At 43.4% G+C, this 17,070-nt stretch overlaps 1 protein-coding gene and 1 non-coding gene across 6 annotated transcripts; one reads left to right on the forward strand and one right to left on the reverse strand.

Annotated features, from left to right (window-relative positions):
* Nucleotides 1-20: 20 nt before the first annotated feature.
* LOC108934474 (bromodomain-containing protein 8-like) lies at nt 21-16,308 on the reverse strand. Of its 5 annotated transcripts, XM_018752352.2 has the most exons (20): nt 16,278-16,308; nt 15,627-15,723; nt 14,831-14,900; nt 13,886-13,935; nt 12,908-13,030; nt 12,739-12,819; nt 12,588-12,652; nt 12,245-12,387; nt 11,275-11,466; nt 11,072-11,171; nt 9,867-10,001; nt 8,159-8,319; nt 7,384-7,834; nt 7,257-7,300; nt 6,671-6,921; nt 6,424-6,516; nt 6,263-6,331; nt 5,672-5,954; nt 2,305-2,349; nt 21-402 (listed from the first exon to the last, which is right to left on the reverse strand). In XM_018752352.2, exons 1-20 carry the CDS (start codon nt 16,294-16,296, stop codon nt 343-345), a joined length of 2,532 nt encoding a protein of 843 aa, XP_018607868.2. In that variant the 5' UTR covers nt 16,297-16,308; the 3' UTR covers nt 21-342. The 5 variants fall into 5 exon arrangements, with proteins under 5 accessions (XP_018607868.2, XP_018607869.2, XP_018607867.2 ...); XM_018752353.2 differs by lacking the exon at nt 2,305-2,349 and having other exon boundaries at nt 25-402; XM_018752351.2 differs by lacking the exons at nt 2,305-2,349; nt 16,278-16,308 and adding an exon at nt 15,834-16,260 and having other exon boundaries at nt 25-402.
* Nucleotides 16,309-16,568: 260 nt separating this feature from the next.
* Nucleotides 16,569-16,641, forward strand: trnaa-agc (transfer RNA alanine (anticodon AGC)). Its single transcript has one exon. It is a non-coding gene; the product is annotated as a tRNA-Ala (tRNA).
* The last annotated feature ends 429 nt before the right edge of the window (nt 16,642-17,070 follow it).

The following is a 17,070-nucleotide window of genomic DNA, read 5'->3' on the forward strand; positions in this document are numbered from 1 at the left end:
TTAAAAAAGTATAATTTGTACACAAGACAACAGGACTGTACAAAATTACACACTGCACATGAAACACAAAAGCACGACAGATACATAATTACAATGAACACTGTCAGTTGTACAACACACACACACACCTTTTCTCCCCTTCACACAGACTCCTGCAGAATAAAAACCTGTCCCACCAATGGGAGTATAACGCACACAGCCTTGCAAAGTTCACTAGGATTTTGTCATGTCCTTGCTTCCGAAAAATATGATCACTGTCAGCAAGACTCTCATACGTATCGTCAGTAAAAGTTTTGTAAATGGAACGGAATTATTAAAAATGCAAAAAGTCCATCTCCAAGATCACTTCTTCATCTTCAAGTCAGCCTCAATGGCACAGCGGCGCCCCCTGGTGCCTCCGTCCTGCAGATAAAGGGCCGAGTCAGTCGCATATTGAGGTCTAACCGGAACACGTAGTGCTGCCGCTCCATATAAACATACATGCACATGTAAACTATTAAACAGCACTGAACACACACACACACACACCTGTCCATTTCCTGACAAATTTACAACACACATCCACAAACAGCACAGTTACATCCAATCAATAGTAACCAAATTAAACTGCAGCTTTGTATGATAACCACTTTAGAAAGTGTTAACACCACTCGTAACAGTGATGTGTGACGTGTTCCCTAAAAACAAACAGAAGAAAGTTTTGGTCACCAGAAAATTTTGTGCAAATACATGGATCCAATCTGCTTAGTGTAACGGACTTTGTAATTCGGTCGTGTTTACAGAATTTAACTTTCAGTGTTGTCCACAGTCCTGAAAAAAAAAAAAAAGAAAAAAAAAGGAGGGGCATGTTCAGAATGTCAGATGTAAAGAATGGGGGGGGGGGGGGGGGGTACCGCGAGGCTCCAAACACAAACGAATTGTCCAACCGTGCTGAGGGCAGCATGACCACACGCGCAGAGTTCTGGGTTTCTGGGTAAGCTCAGCACATGCGGTAACAGGTCTGGAGAACGGCAGTGGAACCTGTAGCCGTTCTTTTTTTTTTTACGGACTGAGCCCCCCACCCCACTTATGTACTCCACCACTGATGAGTCAGAAGTGCAGTTTTCCAACAACCACACTGCAGAAACATGTCATCTGAGGACACTGCACTGAACTGACTGCTAACTGGGGGCCTACAGATAAAGGTAAACATAGGACTACCAGTGTACAAACACTGTCAACACAGTGGTGTCTGAGTCACTATGCTCCTCATACCTCTGCTTTAATTTTCTCATTTGTTCAATGTCATACACATGAAAGATAAACAGCATCTGGCTGAATATAGAATTTCCTATTTATATGTGAGAAATGAAAAACACTGGCTCCTCATCTGACAAACATTCAGGACTGGAGGCACATTTATAACTTGATGCGTCTGCTACATCACAATAAAATAGCCTAAAGCTAAACAATGCAAATGCCACTCCATTTATTTGGGTTTGATTGTATGAAAACCTCATATAAAGCTATATGAAAATATGACAGTTCCATCCATTAACAGCTCCTTGTCCAATGTACTATAGTGCTCCAAGGTGCTCCAAAGCCTATCCTGAAAGGCAGAAAAGACCCTAAATGGTATATCCTTCCTTTGCAGTATAACACTTCCTGAACATTCCCGGAAATTCAGTCCCTCCTGTTCTATGCCAATTGCTGAACAATCCATCACATAAATCATGTCCAGTGTTTGTCAGCTTCTGACCACTTTTCAACACCAACAATAAAAGCTTCATAATGCTGACAGCCTCAGTGCATTTCCAGAATAGGTTCTGTACAAATGTGGGATACAGCTGTAATAAAGATACTTTGCAAGACATTTTACCTTTATTTTATTTTTTTTTTTTTAAAAAAAAAAACCCACGTCAGTCTTCATTTATATTAAAACTAAACTCAAAATACAAATGACTTCTCTCCACAGCCCCCAATTCAATGCTCTTTTTCACCAATTCATCCAATAAATGTGTTGTATTAGCCATCTTGTTACTGATCAACAACAATCAAACACGAGACAAAAGGTATAAAAACTGTGGAAAAGAGCTGAATCAAGAGTATCTCAAGTCAGGTTCTATTTCTGTGCAGTTTAGTGCCACCTGACAGTCTGGTGGAGAAAATGCAGCTAAAACAAATTGGAAATGTTTCCATCTCTGAAAACCTGTACTGGCACTGAACTGAATACACGTGTGTGAGACAGGGAGAGAGACTGAAAGAAAGGGACAGAGGCAGTGTGTATGTACCGTGTACGCTGTGAGCTGCACACTGGATACTTACAAAGAGAGAAAGGAGGAAGGCAGGAGAGGCCATGGGGACACTGTCCTGTGAGAGGACAAACAATACCGTCAGAGACAGAAAGCAAACAGCACAGAAACACAGCCTGAGAAAGAGAAATCCCACCTTAAGACCCACCCAGCCACAGAGAAAAAGGAAATGCGCGCACACACACACACACACACACACACACACACACACCATCCAGCCAGGAAGAGAGGAAGCACAAAGAAAATCATGCCAGAGAAGAAACACACCACCCAATCAGAGGGAGCAAAGAAAACATTTGAAACAGAGAAAAAGGTGAAACACACCCCCTACGGACACACTTAGAGAGAGGAGTGTATGTGCAAACACTAACAGACCACAATAGCTGAACATGAAAAAAGTTAAGACAAGCTACAGAAAGGGGTTTTGGCTCTCAAGAGGTCTGCTGCCACTGCTCATGTTTCCACCCACTGCTCTACCTGCACTTAACATTCCTGTGGAAGTGAACAGTAACAGTTCAGGGTTAGGGGACAGTCTTAGTGAGGGTCCTCATTCCTGAAGGAGTGATTCAGCTACCTTCAATATAAATCTCCACTGGCCTGATCGAGGAGCATCAGAGCAGACAGCACAAAGAGCACGGATGACAGGGTGGAGCAGGATGAAAGGGAAATAGAAAGCGAGTGACAGGGAGACACAGAGGAAAGCCACACTAGAGAAGAGACATGTGCAGTGCTGGGGATGCAGTGTGAAGGAAGGAAACGGAGAGCTCAACAAACTCTGTGTGTGTGTGTGTGTGTGTGTGTGTGTGTGTGTGAGAGAGAGATGTGCACATTCAATTAATAAACTGCATGTATTTTAACTTCTTTGGGGAAGTGTATGCCACAGGAAACAATTTTAATCCCATGAAGTATGAAACGTGTATGTGTACAATACTGAGCAAAAGTTTTAGGTACTTGGTTGGGGAAAAAAGCTGTAAAGTGAGAATGCTTCCAAAAATAATGCTCTTTATTAATAAACTTCCTACAAAGCTTAGTAACCATATATTGTCAACAATCGCTTGTCCTGAGCAGGGTCGTGGCAGGCTTGGCCGGGTCCTGCTCTCTGGAGGGTCTGAGGGTCGAGTTCTGCTTAGGGTGCCTTGCAATGGACTGGTGTCCCATCCTGGGTGTGTCCCCTCACCCTCCAGCCTTGTGCGCTGTGTTGCCAGGTTAGGCTCCGGTTCCCCGCGATCCTGCTCAGGACAAGCGATTTCACTCTGTGTGTCTGTGTGTACGTACTTTAACAGTCTAAAACAAATATTTTTGTTAAACATCCAAGACTTTTGCACAATATTGTATATATTTAAAAAAATGCATAACATGCATAACTACTTTGAGGATGTATTTTAAAAAATGAAGCTGGAACCTTCCCCCCATGAGGCTCATGTTTACAAAAACTCATGAGCACACGTAATTTGCACCCAAAAATTTGCATAAAGAGCTATCAACTCACACCTGATGAGAAATGCTGTTCCGTTCAAAATACGAGCCTTGGTGATGTCAAACACCACACAAGGGTAACTCATCTCCCCCCCCCCCCGGGCAGTGTGACTCCTCTTGTGTAATTTCAGTGGTCTCATAGCTGTGTGCTGGCACACAAACATCTCGGAAATCATAGCACAAAACCATCTATAATAACAAGCCCCAAAGCAAATAATGTTAAAAAAGGTATTAAACGATTACTAAAAAAAGGCCAAAAGGCAAAGGAAAGCCTTACCTATCAGTTTAAAACTTGAAGTGATAAAACATAGAACTACCTTTAAAGGCAGTATAATTATGAGTGACTTACTATTCTTTGTATTTTACCTATACTTTACTGATTATACTTTAAAACCACCCAGCAGAGAGAGATTGAAAGCAATTACTGTAAAAACATTGAGAATAGTCTTGATAGGTTGTGCTGTGCTATTCTTTATGTCTAAATCAGACTTTCTCCATGTTTAAAAGATAACGCATGAATTTTCCATGTTGGATGACAAAGGACTGAAATGTTTGTAGCTTAAGAATGCATTCTTTTTCCTATGAAAGAATTATGAGAATTCAACTCGCAAGCTCATTTTCACAATGAATTAAGCTTGCAGGTGGCATCGGAGTGCAGCAGGGCTGTTCATGGCGTGAGTTTGAATCCAGATCAGTTTGTATGGAGTGTGCGTGTTCTCCCCGTGTCTACGTGCATTTCCTCGCACAGCCTAAAGACATGTTTCAGGTGGATCTAAATTGCCTGTAATGAGTGAATAAGTGTGTGTCGTAGCTACCGTATGATAGACTGCCATCCCTCCCAAGCTGTACCCTATTTAAGCCTTTTGCTCTGTGCTTGCAGGATATTCTCTGGACTACCGCTACTCAGACTTGGACAAGTGGTTATAGAAAACTGAGTGAGTAAGTGAATTATGCAAGACAAGACTTGTTGCATAAGCTTGCATTTTTGTTTCTAGGAGTCATCCCTGAGTGTACACAAATGACTATAAAATTAAATTCCATTATCCTTCAATGGGTAAACAGTACTCTTTATACTTTTGTGAAGATCTCACCCAATTTGTTGAATTTCCTAAGTAGAAATAATACAATGTGTTTGGGGAACTGTTTCTCCCAATGTTGTGTAAGAATGTCAAGATATTAAACCGGACAAATGTAAATGTAGCTGGTATAATTCTTGCAGGCCTGGCAGTGCACTGAGTCTCTGTTTAAAAAGCATATTTAATACTTTGAGAGAGGCTGTGGATCAGAGGAAAGACGACATGTTCTCTATCACTTTCATCTGTCGCTTAAGTCTATCTGTGGTTGGGATACCTGACTAAAGTCTTCTTCTCCAGACCCCAAGCTACACAGTTGATGTAGCGTTAGCATATTTAAAATAAAATAAAATTTAAAAAAAAAAAAAAAAAAAAAAAAAAAAAAAAAAAATCAAATCAATGAATAATAATGCAGAATGGAGTGACATACACAACAGAAAAAAAAACAGCAAATCCATGCATATAATGAATGCATGCAAATTAACAGACTGACAGTGCTGGGTTTTTTTAAACCATGCAAAAGCTTATAACTCACATACCAATACACACAAACAGAAACAATGGGTGTTCTGTAAGGCAACAAACAACTACTATCCACAGAGTTTGCATGCTCTCTCTCTCACACCCATGGTTAAAGCCCTGTGATGACACTGCATTCAAATCTTCCCAGCATTCACTCCCGGTTCTTCCTGCACATTTTCTCTTTTATACAGTTCATCCTCTTCCATAAGTACCGATAAACACTCCATAACTGCTCCTCACCATAGCCAATAACCCCCTTCCCTGGCAGTTTTCCTGATGAATCCCACTTTCTTCGGTCTCCCCACCCACCTTGTCGGAAGAGTCTTGTTTGCGTGTGGAGTCTCGGCCACGCAAACTCTTGGCACTGATGCCAGACTCTGAGGTCTGCATGATGAGCTGTGTGGCCAAAAACTGTTGGATCTGCTCCAGGACATCGCGCTGCATCTCCAGGGCCATGTGGTAGACATCATGGTCTGAACTGTTGTACATCACTGCATTCTGGAACATCAGCATGATGTCGCGCTGGAACTCCGCCGTGGTGCGGATGAGGCCCGTCTCTATATTCTTTTTGATTGTCGACAAATCCATAGGCCTTTCCATCAGAAGGATGGGAGAGGGTGAGCGTAAGGAATGTGGGTGGGGGTTAGTGAAGGATGAGAAAGTTTTTAAGAAGAGAGAGATTTGGAAACCAAAATACACAAGAAACATTTAAAAAAAAAAAAAAAAAAAAAAAAAAAAAAATGCAAATCAGTAATGAATCTAAAACTTTAGAATACCTAAAAAAAAAAAAGGAAAATCATTAAATATACTTCAGAAAATACAAATATTAAATCTGATTAAGGAAACAAGACAACATATTCAGGCAACAGAGAAAAGACATCAAACCTGTCTAGAGCTTACCTGTGTACAATACTGTGGTATCCAGGTGCAATGTCATCTGTCACTGGCTGCAGGAACACGTTGGCATACCTGCCCAAGACATTGAATGGTTTAGGAATTCATGCATTCAATCCATTTACTGTATTCAGTTTAGACTTGAAGGAGGACACAGGGATATTCGCCTGTGGTTGGCTGCCGCTCGCCACACCAGCATGATCGCTTTCTTCCAGATCTTCTGTGCCTGAATGGCCTCTTGGTCCTCGCTGCACATTGAGCTGTTCACAGAATACAGGAAACCATCACACCACCCATCTCAGTACAACCTTTAGAAGGAGGGTGCAACTATTATTATTTTTACTGTAAATCAGCAGATTAGATTTGATTATGCATTTACCCCTAACAAAAAAAACCCTCTTTCAACCAACTCACAACTGCGATGAAGCAGGGCTGCTGGGAATGGAGTCGGCCGTATTATGCAGTTGCAGCGAGGAGGCTGTGTGCAGGCTGTACCCATCCTCACTCTCGCTGGCAGCCGGCTCCAGCTCTGCTTCTGACAGGTAGGCCTCCGGCCCCTCGCCATCAGCTGTGCACTCCTCACCCACATCCCCCTCCCCGCACTCCTTCAGTTCCGATATGCTGCCCTCCTCCCCGTCGCTCCCAGGATCTTCCTCCTTGATGTCCTGCAGAGAACCAGGGACAAAATAAAAAAAGAGAAACTATTATTCGCACTCAGTGGCTCTGAACAATTATCATCGTACTGTAGCATTCCTCACAAAAATTAGGATCCAAAACAACTTACAAATCCATTATTTATGAAGCAAATTTTTTATTAAAACTATCTACGTTTTAGGCTATAGCTTAATGGTGCGACAGTAAGGTCCCTCCTGTGTATTGGCGTAACACTACAGTTTTATATACTGATTCAGTCTAACATAAAAATTAACAGGATGGATAAAACACATGTGTCAGATCAGGTTGCTATGCTACAGCTGAATGGGCTGAACGGAGGGGGTACCTTGGGATGCTTCCCTGAAGCTGAGTTGTCCTCTGTTAGAGAGTCTGAGGGAGAGACAGCAGTCAGTTTACGTGGGTGGGTGTGTGTGTGGAGAGAGTGCGTGGCTAAACCCGTGTACCATACACACCAGCCCCAGGCGTTTCGCCTCCTGGTTGCGTCCACTCTTCGTTCTCAAATTTTATGATGGTGTTAGGAGAGGTGGGGCTTCCGTCCCTCAGACCTTCCACTCCCCCAGCCCCACTTGGTGGGTCTGACTCGAGGTTGATCGCGGTGCAGGAGGGAGGAACGGGGGATAGGTGAGGATGAGGGATGTTGCTACCCTGTGGGCCAGAGGCCAAAGTGAAGGAAGCAGGGCTGCCCACTATCACTTTATCCTCCAGCAGCTCCTTCTTCAGCTCCAGGCTGGGGTCAACAGCAGGGCAAGCGGAGACTGTAGATGCTACGGGATTTGGATCTGGTGGCTTAAATGGTCCTGGCTCCCAGGGGTTTGGCAGGGTGTGGCCATCTGCCACCTCTTCGCAGAGAGATAGTGCAGCCTCCACTGCAGCTGCATCCAAGGCCTCTGCATTATCATCAACCTGACAGGAGAGAAGGGTAGATGGGGGTCACTTTGAGGTCAATTCAAGCCTCTGGTCGGCACCGACAGGACATTAGCTGATAACCGGGGTAAATCTGTGTCCGTTGCTTACGGCAGGTGTTCTTATCCCTGGTCCTAGCAGCACACATTACATGTGGGATTTCAATCCATGTGTGAAATTTTTAAAATTAAACAATTTTTTAAATTAAATATTTACCCTAGATGGAGGACCACAGACATCGCTTTTAGAACCAGGGCTGTTGCTTGTGTTTGTTTGTGTGTGTGTGTGTGTGTGTGTGTGTTGAGGGGCAACAATGCTGGACACCTTTTCCTCAATGATGGCAATAATGTCTCCCACAGTCTCCAGGTCAAGCTCATCCCCCATGTAGGACACAGTCACCAGATCCTCGTCAGCCAGCTCCCCTGCCTTCCCATCACCCGGCAGGGTACACGCTCTGGGGACGGTGCTCTCGGCCATGTCTGCCCCTGCACCAGACAAACAACAGGCACTGTCACTGGAGCCAAATCCCAACTTATGACTTTGCCTTCACGGGAAGTTCAGAAAAAAGTCCCCATCACATGCTGAATGCAGGCCAAGGCAGCAGTGTGAATAAAACTGATTACTACCACATTATATACACACAGTCCTAACTGCAGCCATTCTAAATTCAACATAACAAGCTGCTGTCTATGTTCTAGAAGCTGCAGAAGACACAATGCAGAAAGTCTGCACCAAAAAAAAAAAAGGGAGTTTGCAAAAACAAAATGTGTGACTGATCCTCTAATTCAAGAAATGGGTTTTTTTAATATGGAGTAATGCTCATGCCACTACACTCACACTTGACAACATAGCATTGATGTACGTGTTAGAAGGGATAATATTAAGATTAAAGCCGATGTTTTCAAACACCACAACTTTCTAAGAAACGCCACAGTAAAACATGACAGTGTGCAACAGGATGGCACGGTGGTGCAGAGAGTAGCGTTGTTGTGTCACAGCACCTTGGCTGATTAGACAAGGGTTCAGATCCAGTCTGCACGGAGCTTGCATGTTCTCCTTGTGTCTGTGCGAGTTTCCTCCCACTGTCCAAAGACATGCTTTTCAGATGAATTTGTGATGCCAATCTGCACGGGGTGTGCATGAGCGCCCTCTTGCCCTCAGACCTGCTGAATCCCTCCTAGCATTCAAGAAATGTCTCAAAGCCAGTCTCCTTTTGACCCAAATATTTTTTTGAACCTGTTATGATTGTATTTCCCACCTGACTGAATTTTATACATAGCTACTTCAGAAGTGTGATAGCCAAAAACAGAGGTATTAGACAAGCTTTGTTTTCATAGCCTTCACAATTGAGTGTCTGCATTTAAACTTCTCTCTTATGAAATGCACTTTTGTTTCTCCTGAGCTGCACGTTGCTTTGGAGAGAAACATCTGACATTTATTTTTTCCCAAGTGAATGTAAAATATATTTGCATTTTTCCCCCCAATCTGCTCAGCTAGCCACCATGTTTCAAAAAATGGAAACAAGTGTCTGTGATAATACCACAAGACTAGACATGAACTTCTACATTTCATACTATGTACACTTTTACATATATTTACTATTTTTACAATACAGCATCAGAAGGAATTTACTAGTTTCAAACAACCTAACTGCCATCAAGTAAGCATTTAATATTGAAAGTAAACAGTTGCTGCTATCTACTCCAAAAGGACCGTGACAGACCTTTAAGGTTAAAAACTGCTAGTGTTTGACTACCATCTGATAGGTGGCAAAGCTGACGTGAAAAGCTTGATTTGCCTGCAAATTAAGCTTTCAAAGAGTGACATAAAGGGCTTTGCAGAAAGCTGCCTATTGTGGGAAAAGTGGGTGAGAAAGACTGTGAAATAAAAAGTGAAAATGACTGAAAGAGCCCGGGACATGGAGAGAGAGTACAGATGGAGTATAGTGCAGACAGAATGGGGCAGTATTAAAAGAGGAAGTGAGGAAGAGAGGAAAGAAAGGAGGCTGAAAAGGAAGCAGACAAAGAGGGACCTGTGCTGAGCGAGGCAGAAGTGTCCAGCGTGGGGGGTACAACAGCAGCTGGGGTCTCTGTGGTAGCCAGCGAGCCCAGGGGGGAGGGGAATTGGGTGGGACCGGCCTCCAGCAGACGAGACAGCGTAGGAGCACCTGGCAAACAGACAGAGCACAGCATGTATTGATGCGCAGGTAGACAGGGGTGCCAGCTGGCGGCTAACGCACAACTGCAACGATGCGCATTCTACTGCACACTTCTGCACAAACATCTCCCTTGTCAAACCTGTTACTCACTTCCCGTCCCATACGCAAGGTTCCTGTCCCATACACACATTGCCCACACTTACGAGCAAGGCCAAGCCGGAGAATCACACACAGGCTTCCTCATGGGATGCCTAGCAGACCAGCTGCTTGAGGTTTGGACAGATTTGGAATAATGTGTTCATGTGGGCAGACAAAATGAATGCAGTTCTTGTTAACTGGAAGTCACTCTTTTCCTTCAGTGTAACAAACCCTCTTTAGAAATTTAGCCATATATCAGCACTACGGCCAACTACGGTAATCATACAGAAGGTATAAGGCTTACCGTGAACATCAATGATTTAAACCGTCAAATTGTTCTTCCTATCCCTCCCCCAACTGACATAGAACACTGTTAGTCGTTTTGGATAAAAAAAACATCTGCTAAATGACAAATGTTAAAGGAAATGGACGACTAACCACTTCCTGTAACTCAGTCTGGAATCCTCTACCTGCATGGTGCTCCTTGCCAATGTCAAGAGCCAGACCCTGTACCTGTCTCTGTGGTGAGGGAAACTGAGGTACACTAACGGGAACTACAGACGGGTCACATTGCTGCCTTTGGGGACATCTGGTTCAAAGTAACAGTGGCCACACGGAGGGATTTGACATGCAACACCGGGTAGAGGGAATATTTTTACCCTTCCAAGGCCATCTCAGTTCTCCAAAGCTATTAAATATACAGATGAGCAAGACTGGCTAAATTACCTTCTCTCATCAACAATACTCCTGTGTTCTGCTTTGTTACAAAGAAGCTGATCTGTGTACAGCAACAAATGGAAAATGTCCTTTTTGTGGATGTGGCGAGACCACATTTCTGTGCTGACAGGGACAATCCATTCACACTGTACATGAAAGCAAACAAAGAGGAATTCTCACAGCTGCACGGAAAGAACTCCTCAAGGCACAGCTGTCGTGGTTACCTGTTGCTGCCTGGGAAGCAGGAATGGTGGGGACCGAGACCTGGAGCTCTGTCCCGTGAGGCCCTGTCATGTGACCTGCAGTAACGTCTCCCTCGCCAACCTGCAACAGCACAGTCCCGTCTCAGGGCACAGGAGCTGTGTCAATGCTACTTCTCTTCTTCTAAATGAAACTCTGTCGTTCTTCGCCTTTCGGTCTGTCTCACCAGGCGGGGGCTGGTGGGAAGCAGGCTGCCCTTCTTCAGCAGCTCTGACAGCAGTGGGGAGGGCGGAGGTGTTGCTTTCTGGCCCAGGATCTTCTTCTGTGGGGAGTCATCCAGGAGAGAGCCCAGGCCAGCCTCTGAAGACCCAGGCCCAGGCGTCTCAGGCAAAGGCATAAAGACAGGGGCTCCTGGAGCCTGAGAAGAAGAGGGTGGAGAAATAAGGGAGGAATGTCAGGAAAGCAGGGAAGTGTTGTAGAACAGGAAAAGAAAATGTGTACAGAAAAGGGGTGGATGGACACATTTTCCGTTAGAATGCTACTTTTTCCCCTTTGATGAGCAGCACAGGGTGACTCTGAAGAAAAATAAAGGTGGGGAGATACTGCAATACATCCTGAAATTTGGTCTTAAGGACTACTGACGAGTGTTCTTTGCTGTACGGTAACGCTGGCTGGCTGCACTGCTGTAAGGCCCCCCTCACTTCATACTGTTTGCATCTCAGTCAGTGTTTGGCATAATCACAGAGACTGTATTTCTACAGCTTTTCATAATGTGATTACAAACAAGCAAAAAAGTGAGTACTCATTTTATGGAATACTAGATAGTATTAACAGCAGTATTCAGTATTCATAACTGTGTGCACTGTTTCATTTCATAATTAAAGTGCTGTATTCATTATTCTACATTAGTATTACTTTAACACAGATTTCTGAAATTTGTGGAAAAAACCAAAATCCCACCGTACAACCTGGCTTTCACATATGTTGATTGTTCTTAAATACTGTATTACATTAATCATAAGGATAAGGGGATTTGCGACAAATAACACAGTCAACTTACTTGGTTGTTGCTGCACAATCCTGTTATAAGTGGAGGACCAGCTCTACATAGTTACCCTAAAAAAAGATGTCCTCAAAGCAGATATACGCCAAAAGGGCCCAGGTAAGCAATGCTTCCACCAGGAGATAGAACTCACGGTGGCTGTGGTGCTGGGATCCTCTGGGATCGGCTGGGTAGTTTCGATCAGTGAGAAGTCCAGGCTTGGTGAGCTGGCACCCAGTGGGGAGCGAACCGTCACGCTGGGGGCTCGCTTTGGAGTGTTCTTCACCGCCAGGCGAGCTGGGCAAGGGGGAAGAAGCGCAGTCATGCACCCTCAATTCCCTGCACAACGTGGCCATATTTAATTACAGGGGAAGCTGCTCTACTATAACCTCATTTGCTTAACTGCAATATTTTCAAGTGTGATTACACTTTCATGTGATTAGATTTAAGAGAGTACGGGCGGGAGACCTGGGGACCCATATCAAAGAGCCCCGTACCTTGATACGCTGCATCTGTGGTCTTCCTCTTTAACTCTGCCTCTTCTTCCTCCTGCTTCTTCTTCCTGCAGCAAAGGAACATCTGGCTGCATAAACAACACCTGTCTCTAAGTACTGCAACTCAGGCTGAGAGGGGAGGGAGGTGTCTTACTGCACAATGCTGCCCCAGAGCTCCTCCAGTTTGGAGTCCAAGTGTCCAGCCTGTATCAGCTCTGACTCCCTCTTCAGCTTCCTGCAAAGGTAGAAAACACACATGAACCCTCAGCAGAGCCCAAGGTTATGGTGCTGTGGGGGGGGTCGAACACTTCCTGTTCTCGTACCTGTGCTTTTCTTGCGTGTCTTTGATGAGCCTCTTCAGTTCCTCAATCCTCTCTGCTGTGAGCTTGCGCACGATCACGTCCTCCACAGTCTCCACCACTTCCCCCTTCTCTCCCCGCTTGCGCCTGAATAGACGCACACGATGGTTGCAAGACTACACGCTACAGAGCCCGCGACCCCAGTTCACCCCACCTTCACCACAGTAGTGCTGTGAGAGTATCACCAGTGCTTTTCAAAACCCCAGGAAATAACAAAAACAAGGCACTATATCGCTTCAGAGAATAGCACGAGGGTAGGGCTCACAAATTCAAACCACTATTGGTACAAAACTGTTTTAAGAGACTAAAAACTGTTAAATAGTCTCTGACGTACACCTTTAGATTAACAAGCCCACAAAAAAGTGAACTTAACTGATCCCAGTGGAAACTGCTGAAACAAAACAAGCATACTTGACAAAGGCAGACTGAATCCACTTAGCACTAAGGGCAGCAGGATCTACCATCTAATTACACTTTTCTGCACATTCTTGTTCAGTAAAGGCACTCTTAAATAAGTGATTTGATGCAGCCTGGTTTAAAGCCTGCTATGTAAAATAAACTGGACGGGAAAAAAAAAAAATCTGGTGACAAGAATGTGAAAAGCTACTAATTAAATGAATTGTACATTAGTTAAGTACTATTAATTTGTCATAAACTGAAACCACAAAAGCAGGTGGAAAACAAAAAGAATTCAATATTTCAAATGTAGTTGTTCCACTGATGTGACAAAACTACTCATCCTAACTGTAAAGAGAACAGCTCTACAGAAGGAATCTGCTGGGCAAGCACAGTATAACTTACTAATTTAACATAATGAATTTATAAACTCACATTTCACTTGTAGTAGCACTGGCAACAGAACCTCTGTGTGTATATGTTTGTGTGTGTGTGTGAAGTAATGGAAAAGCTTAGTGTAGTGAGGAATTGGAAGTTGTTACTCACTTTGGAGTTTCAGTTGTCTCAAGGAGCTCGGAATACTGGGAGGCACAGTGCTGAAATAAGAAAACATTTGGTTATTCCCAGAAGAGTAAAATTAATACGTAAGGCCTGTGATGGGTTGCTATATTGTTCCACAGCTTTATTACAGTCACTGTGGATATTAGCTGTGAAGCTCAGGCTCTTCCACATGTCTAAACAGGCACTGCACACCACCTGCTGGTGATCCCCATATGCTACATTTTGTCTCAATGTGAGCACTGCTGCAGTAACTCAGTTCCTGCGTCAAAAACGGAGGCCCTCAAATCACGGCTCCTGAGCTCCTGGACTCTTGTGACAGTCCGTAAAAGGAACAAATAAAAGTTGCACCTCTTTTTTCGGTCCTGCATATAATTAAATTAAAATTACCTAATGCAATATAAAAGGTACTAGAAAATAACCTTTTCTTAGTAAAATGAAGATGTTTAAAGCACTGATTGGCCACTGCCTTATGCATGGTGCCATTTTCCCCTGAACCTCCACATTATTCACACACACACAGCTGTTAAGTCACATTAAGTGTGAAAGTGACAGATCACGTGACACATCATGGTTAAGCTCTTGAGTGGCAGTCATTGTGAATCCCCCAGACTATTTACACTCCAAGTTACTCATTTTTGGTGAATCTCTCAAATTTTGGCTTCCAAGCCCTGATATTTCTCTTTATACAGTACACTCAGAATAAGACTAAGGAGAACACAGAGTTTGCCATGACGGAGCTGTGAACTATGTGGAAATGTTGACTTGATGTCATACTGCTATTGTGTCTGGGAGTTTTTTCCTGCCATCTATTGGCTGAGCAGGTAAACAGGTAAGAAAATATGCCAAAATTCCATAACTCAACCATTCATGACTTAAGAAGGAGTGGTATATACTGCATATCCACAACTGTGAGCTGAAAGTATCTCGTACCTTCTGAGAGAACCAGTCTGGAGGTCTTCCTGGCTCTGCAAAAGGTTTGATGGCTCTACTCACTGAAACCCTATACAGAGAGAGATTCTGTTACTTATGGTACACTGCTGTTCAATACAGGAACACACCCCAAGAGGTAATAAAATGACAAAGCCACACTCCACTAAAAATACAAAACTTGTAAATTAAATGATGGACAAGAGAATCAGCTGGAACCAAAATTAAAAAAAAAAACCAAATGGTGAAGTGCAGCTGAGGGAGCGAGACAAAAGTCTGCACAATCTAATGCACACTGGTGTCACCAGGTCTTTGAATGAAACAAACCTGACTTGAAGGTACAACTCTGTGTAAAATTACTACTGTTGAGTATTTGGCTGAGGCCCTTGACCAACAATGTTAGGCCTGTATTAACAAACTACTTACAATTACTACTATACAGCAGGGTAATTTTTGGTGGGGCCATTCCTGGTAAATTAGGGCCAAGGGTACAGGAGCAAGAGTGGGATTCAAACCATAAACCTTCAGATTACAATTCAACATGCCCACATGTTACACTACCCACCAGAGCACATTAGTCAAAGCTTTTCTCCAATGTGACTTCCAACATTAAGGTAGTTTCAATTATATCATTTCTACAGCTGGGTAATTTTACTGGAGCAATTTCTGGAGTAAATACCATGCTCAAGGGTACTGGAGCTAGATGGGGGATTCGAACCTGCAACTTCTGGGTCCAAAGACAGCAGCTAAGCGCTACACTTTGTGAGAGAGAGAGAGAGAGAGAGAAAAAAAACAGTACCAGTTCTGATCTCCGCTCTTCATGACAGAGGAGGCCAAGCAGAGCTTCTCCCTCACCGACCAGGGCTCAGTGGGCCCCAGAGACAGCAGCTTGTGCTCTGCAACCAAAGAGAGGAAAAAATGACAACTGCAGAGCGGCAGAGAAAGAAAGAAGGAAAGAAATGAGCACTGAAAGAAAGAGATGAATGAAGGAGCACAGACTGAGCACCAGCAAAGAGGGGCTCGTCTTCAGTCTCCATTGAAGGACATTGATGATGATGATGATGATGATGGAGTCTAGTCTCTCAGTCAGTCAGTGCAGCACCTCAGCTCAGTTCACCTGGCAGCACACCTAAACTACCTGACGCTTACAAAATGACTGAAAATAAACTACGCACAGACAGGCGAATAAAACTGCGAGGAAGTTCTCTCTGCACAATACTCGTTGAACACATAAATAATTATAATTATAATATCATGCCGATTTCTAGACAATTAAATACATACTATATATAATTATATAGCCAACCTAGGAGCTTTATCACTAGTTACTCTTTAATAAGGAGACATGTTACAGACAACTATCGATATATTTGCATCAACGCATTTTAAAGCGAGTTAAGTACGTCTCTCAGCTCCATCATTTCGGTACCTAGCTAACCACAATACTCACTTCCAACTCCGCTCGCCATTTTGTCACTAAACTCCGCCCCCTCTCTACTGACGTCACAATTTCGAACCCACTCTGTTGCGTCATGGGAAATTGAGTTTTTTTTCCTCCTTTCTAAATGAAACCGTTGTGTACCGCTGTATCGAGAAGTAGTATAATTTTAAACGTTGAACTGCACAATAATTTTTAACACACTCTCAGTTCTTGTGGGGATACAGATGAAAACATAATTAACGAACCACTACTATAGTTTGGCTATACTATAACTAAAGTATTTTGAAATGTGCATAGCGAGGGGGATTAGCTCAAATGGTAGAGCGCTCGCTTAGCATGCGAGAGGTAGCGGGATCGATGCCCGCATCCTCCATGTTCGTTTATAATTTTTTTGAATAGTTTAAAGGTAGGAAAAAATTTTAGTAAAAAAGGTTAATAGTCACAAGGTGCATTTTTGTCCAGTCGTCCAGAACTTGCTCCATAATCTTAAACGTTATGAATCGTTTTTAAACATATGAACATAATTTGAAACCATGATGATGTTTACAAAATCTGTGGTAAGCAAGACATAATCACTGCGGGAATAAGTTACTGTTCGCCAAGTCTTTCTGACCTCAGAATCGAGTAGAAAGATCCGCGCACAGTTGTCGAGTGAGTGCACAGCCAGCGCAACGGCATGATGATAACTACTGTAATTTATGTATATGTATAAATTATTACCATACTACTCTGTAACCGAGCGTTCTTGTAGGGTTTGCCTAGACACTTAAGCTCCAGAAAATAACAAACGATACCCGTCCAG

Source organism: Scleropages formosus, chromosome 4 (genome assembly GCF_900964775.1).
Source record: "Scleropages formosus chromosome 4, fSclFor1.1, whole genome shotgun sequence".
Taxonomy (NCBI): Eukaryota; Metazoa; Chordata; class Actinopteri; order Osteoglossiformes; family Osteoglossidae; genus Scleropages; species Scleropages formosus.

Bases quoted from the DNA above. Each gene is read 5' to 3' on its own strand.
- LOC108934474 (XM_018752348.2), bottom strand. From the start codon at position 15,864: ATGGAGACTGAAGACGAGCCCCTCTTTGCTG. The intron at 13,031-13,885 runs GTGAGTAACAAC...GCGTCTATTCAG, and splicing joins GAGACAACTGAAACTCCAAA to GCGCAAGCGGGGAGAGAAGG. The intron at 2,350-5,671 runs GTGGGTGGGGAG...GTCCTCTCACAG, and splicing joins AACAAGACTCTTCCGACAAG to GACAGTGTCCCCATGGCCTC.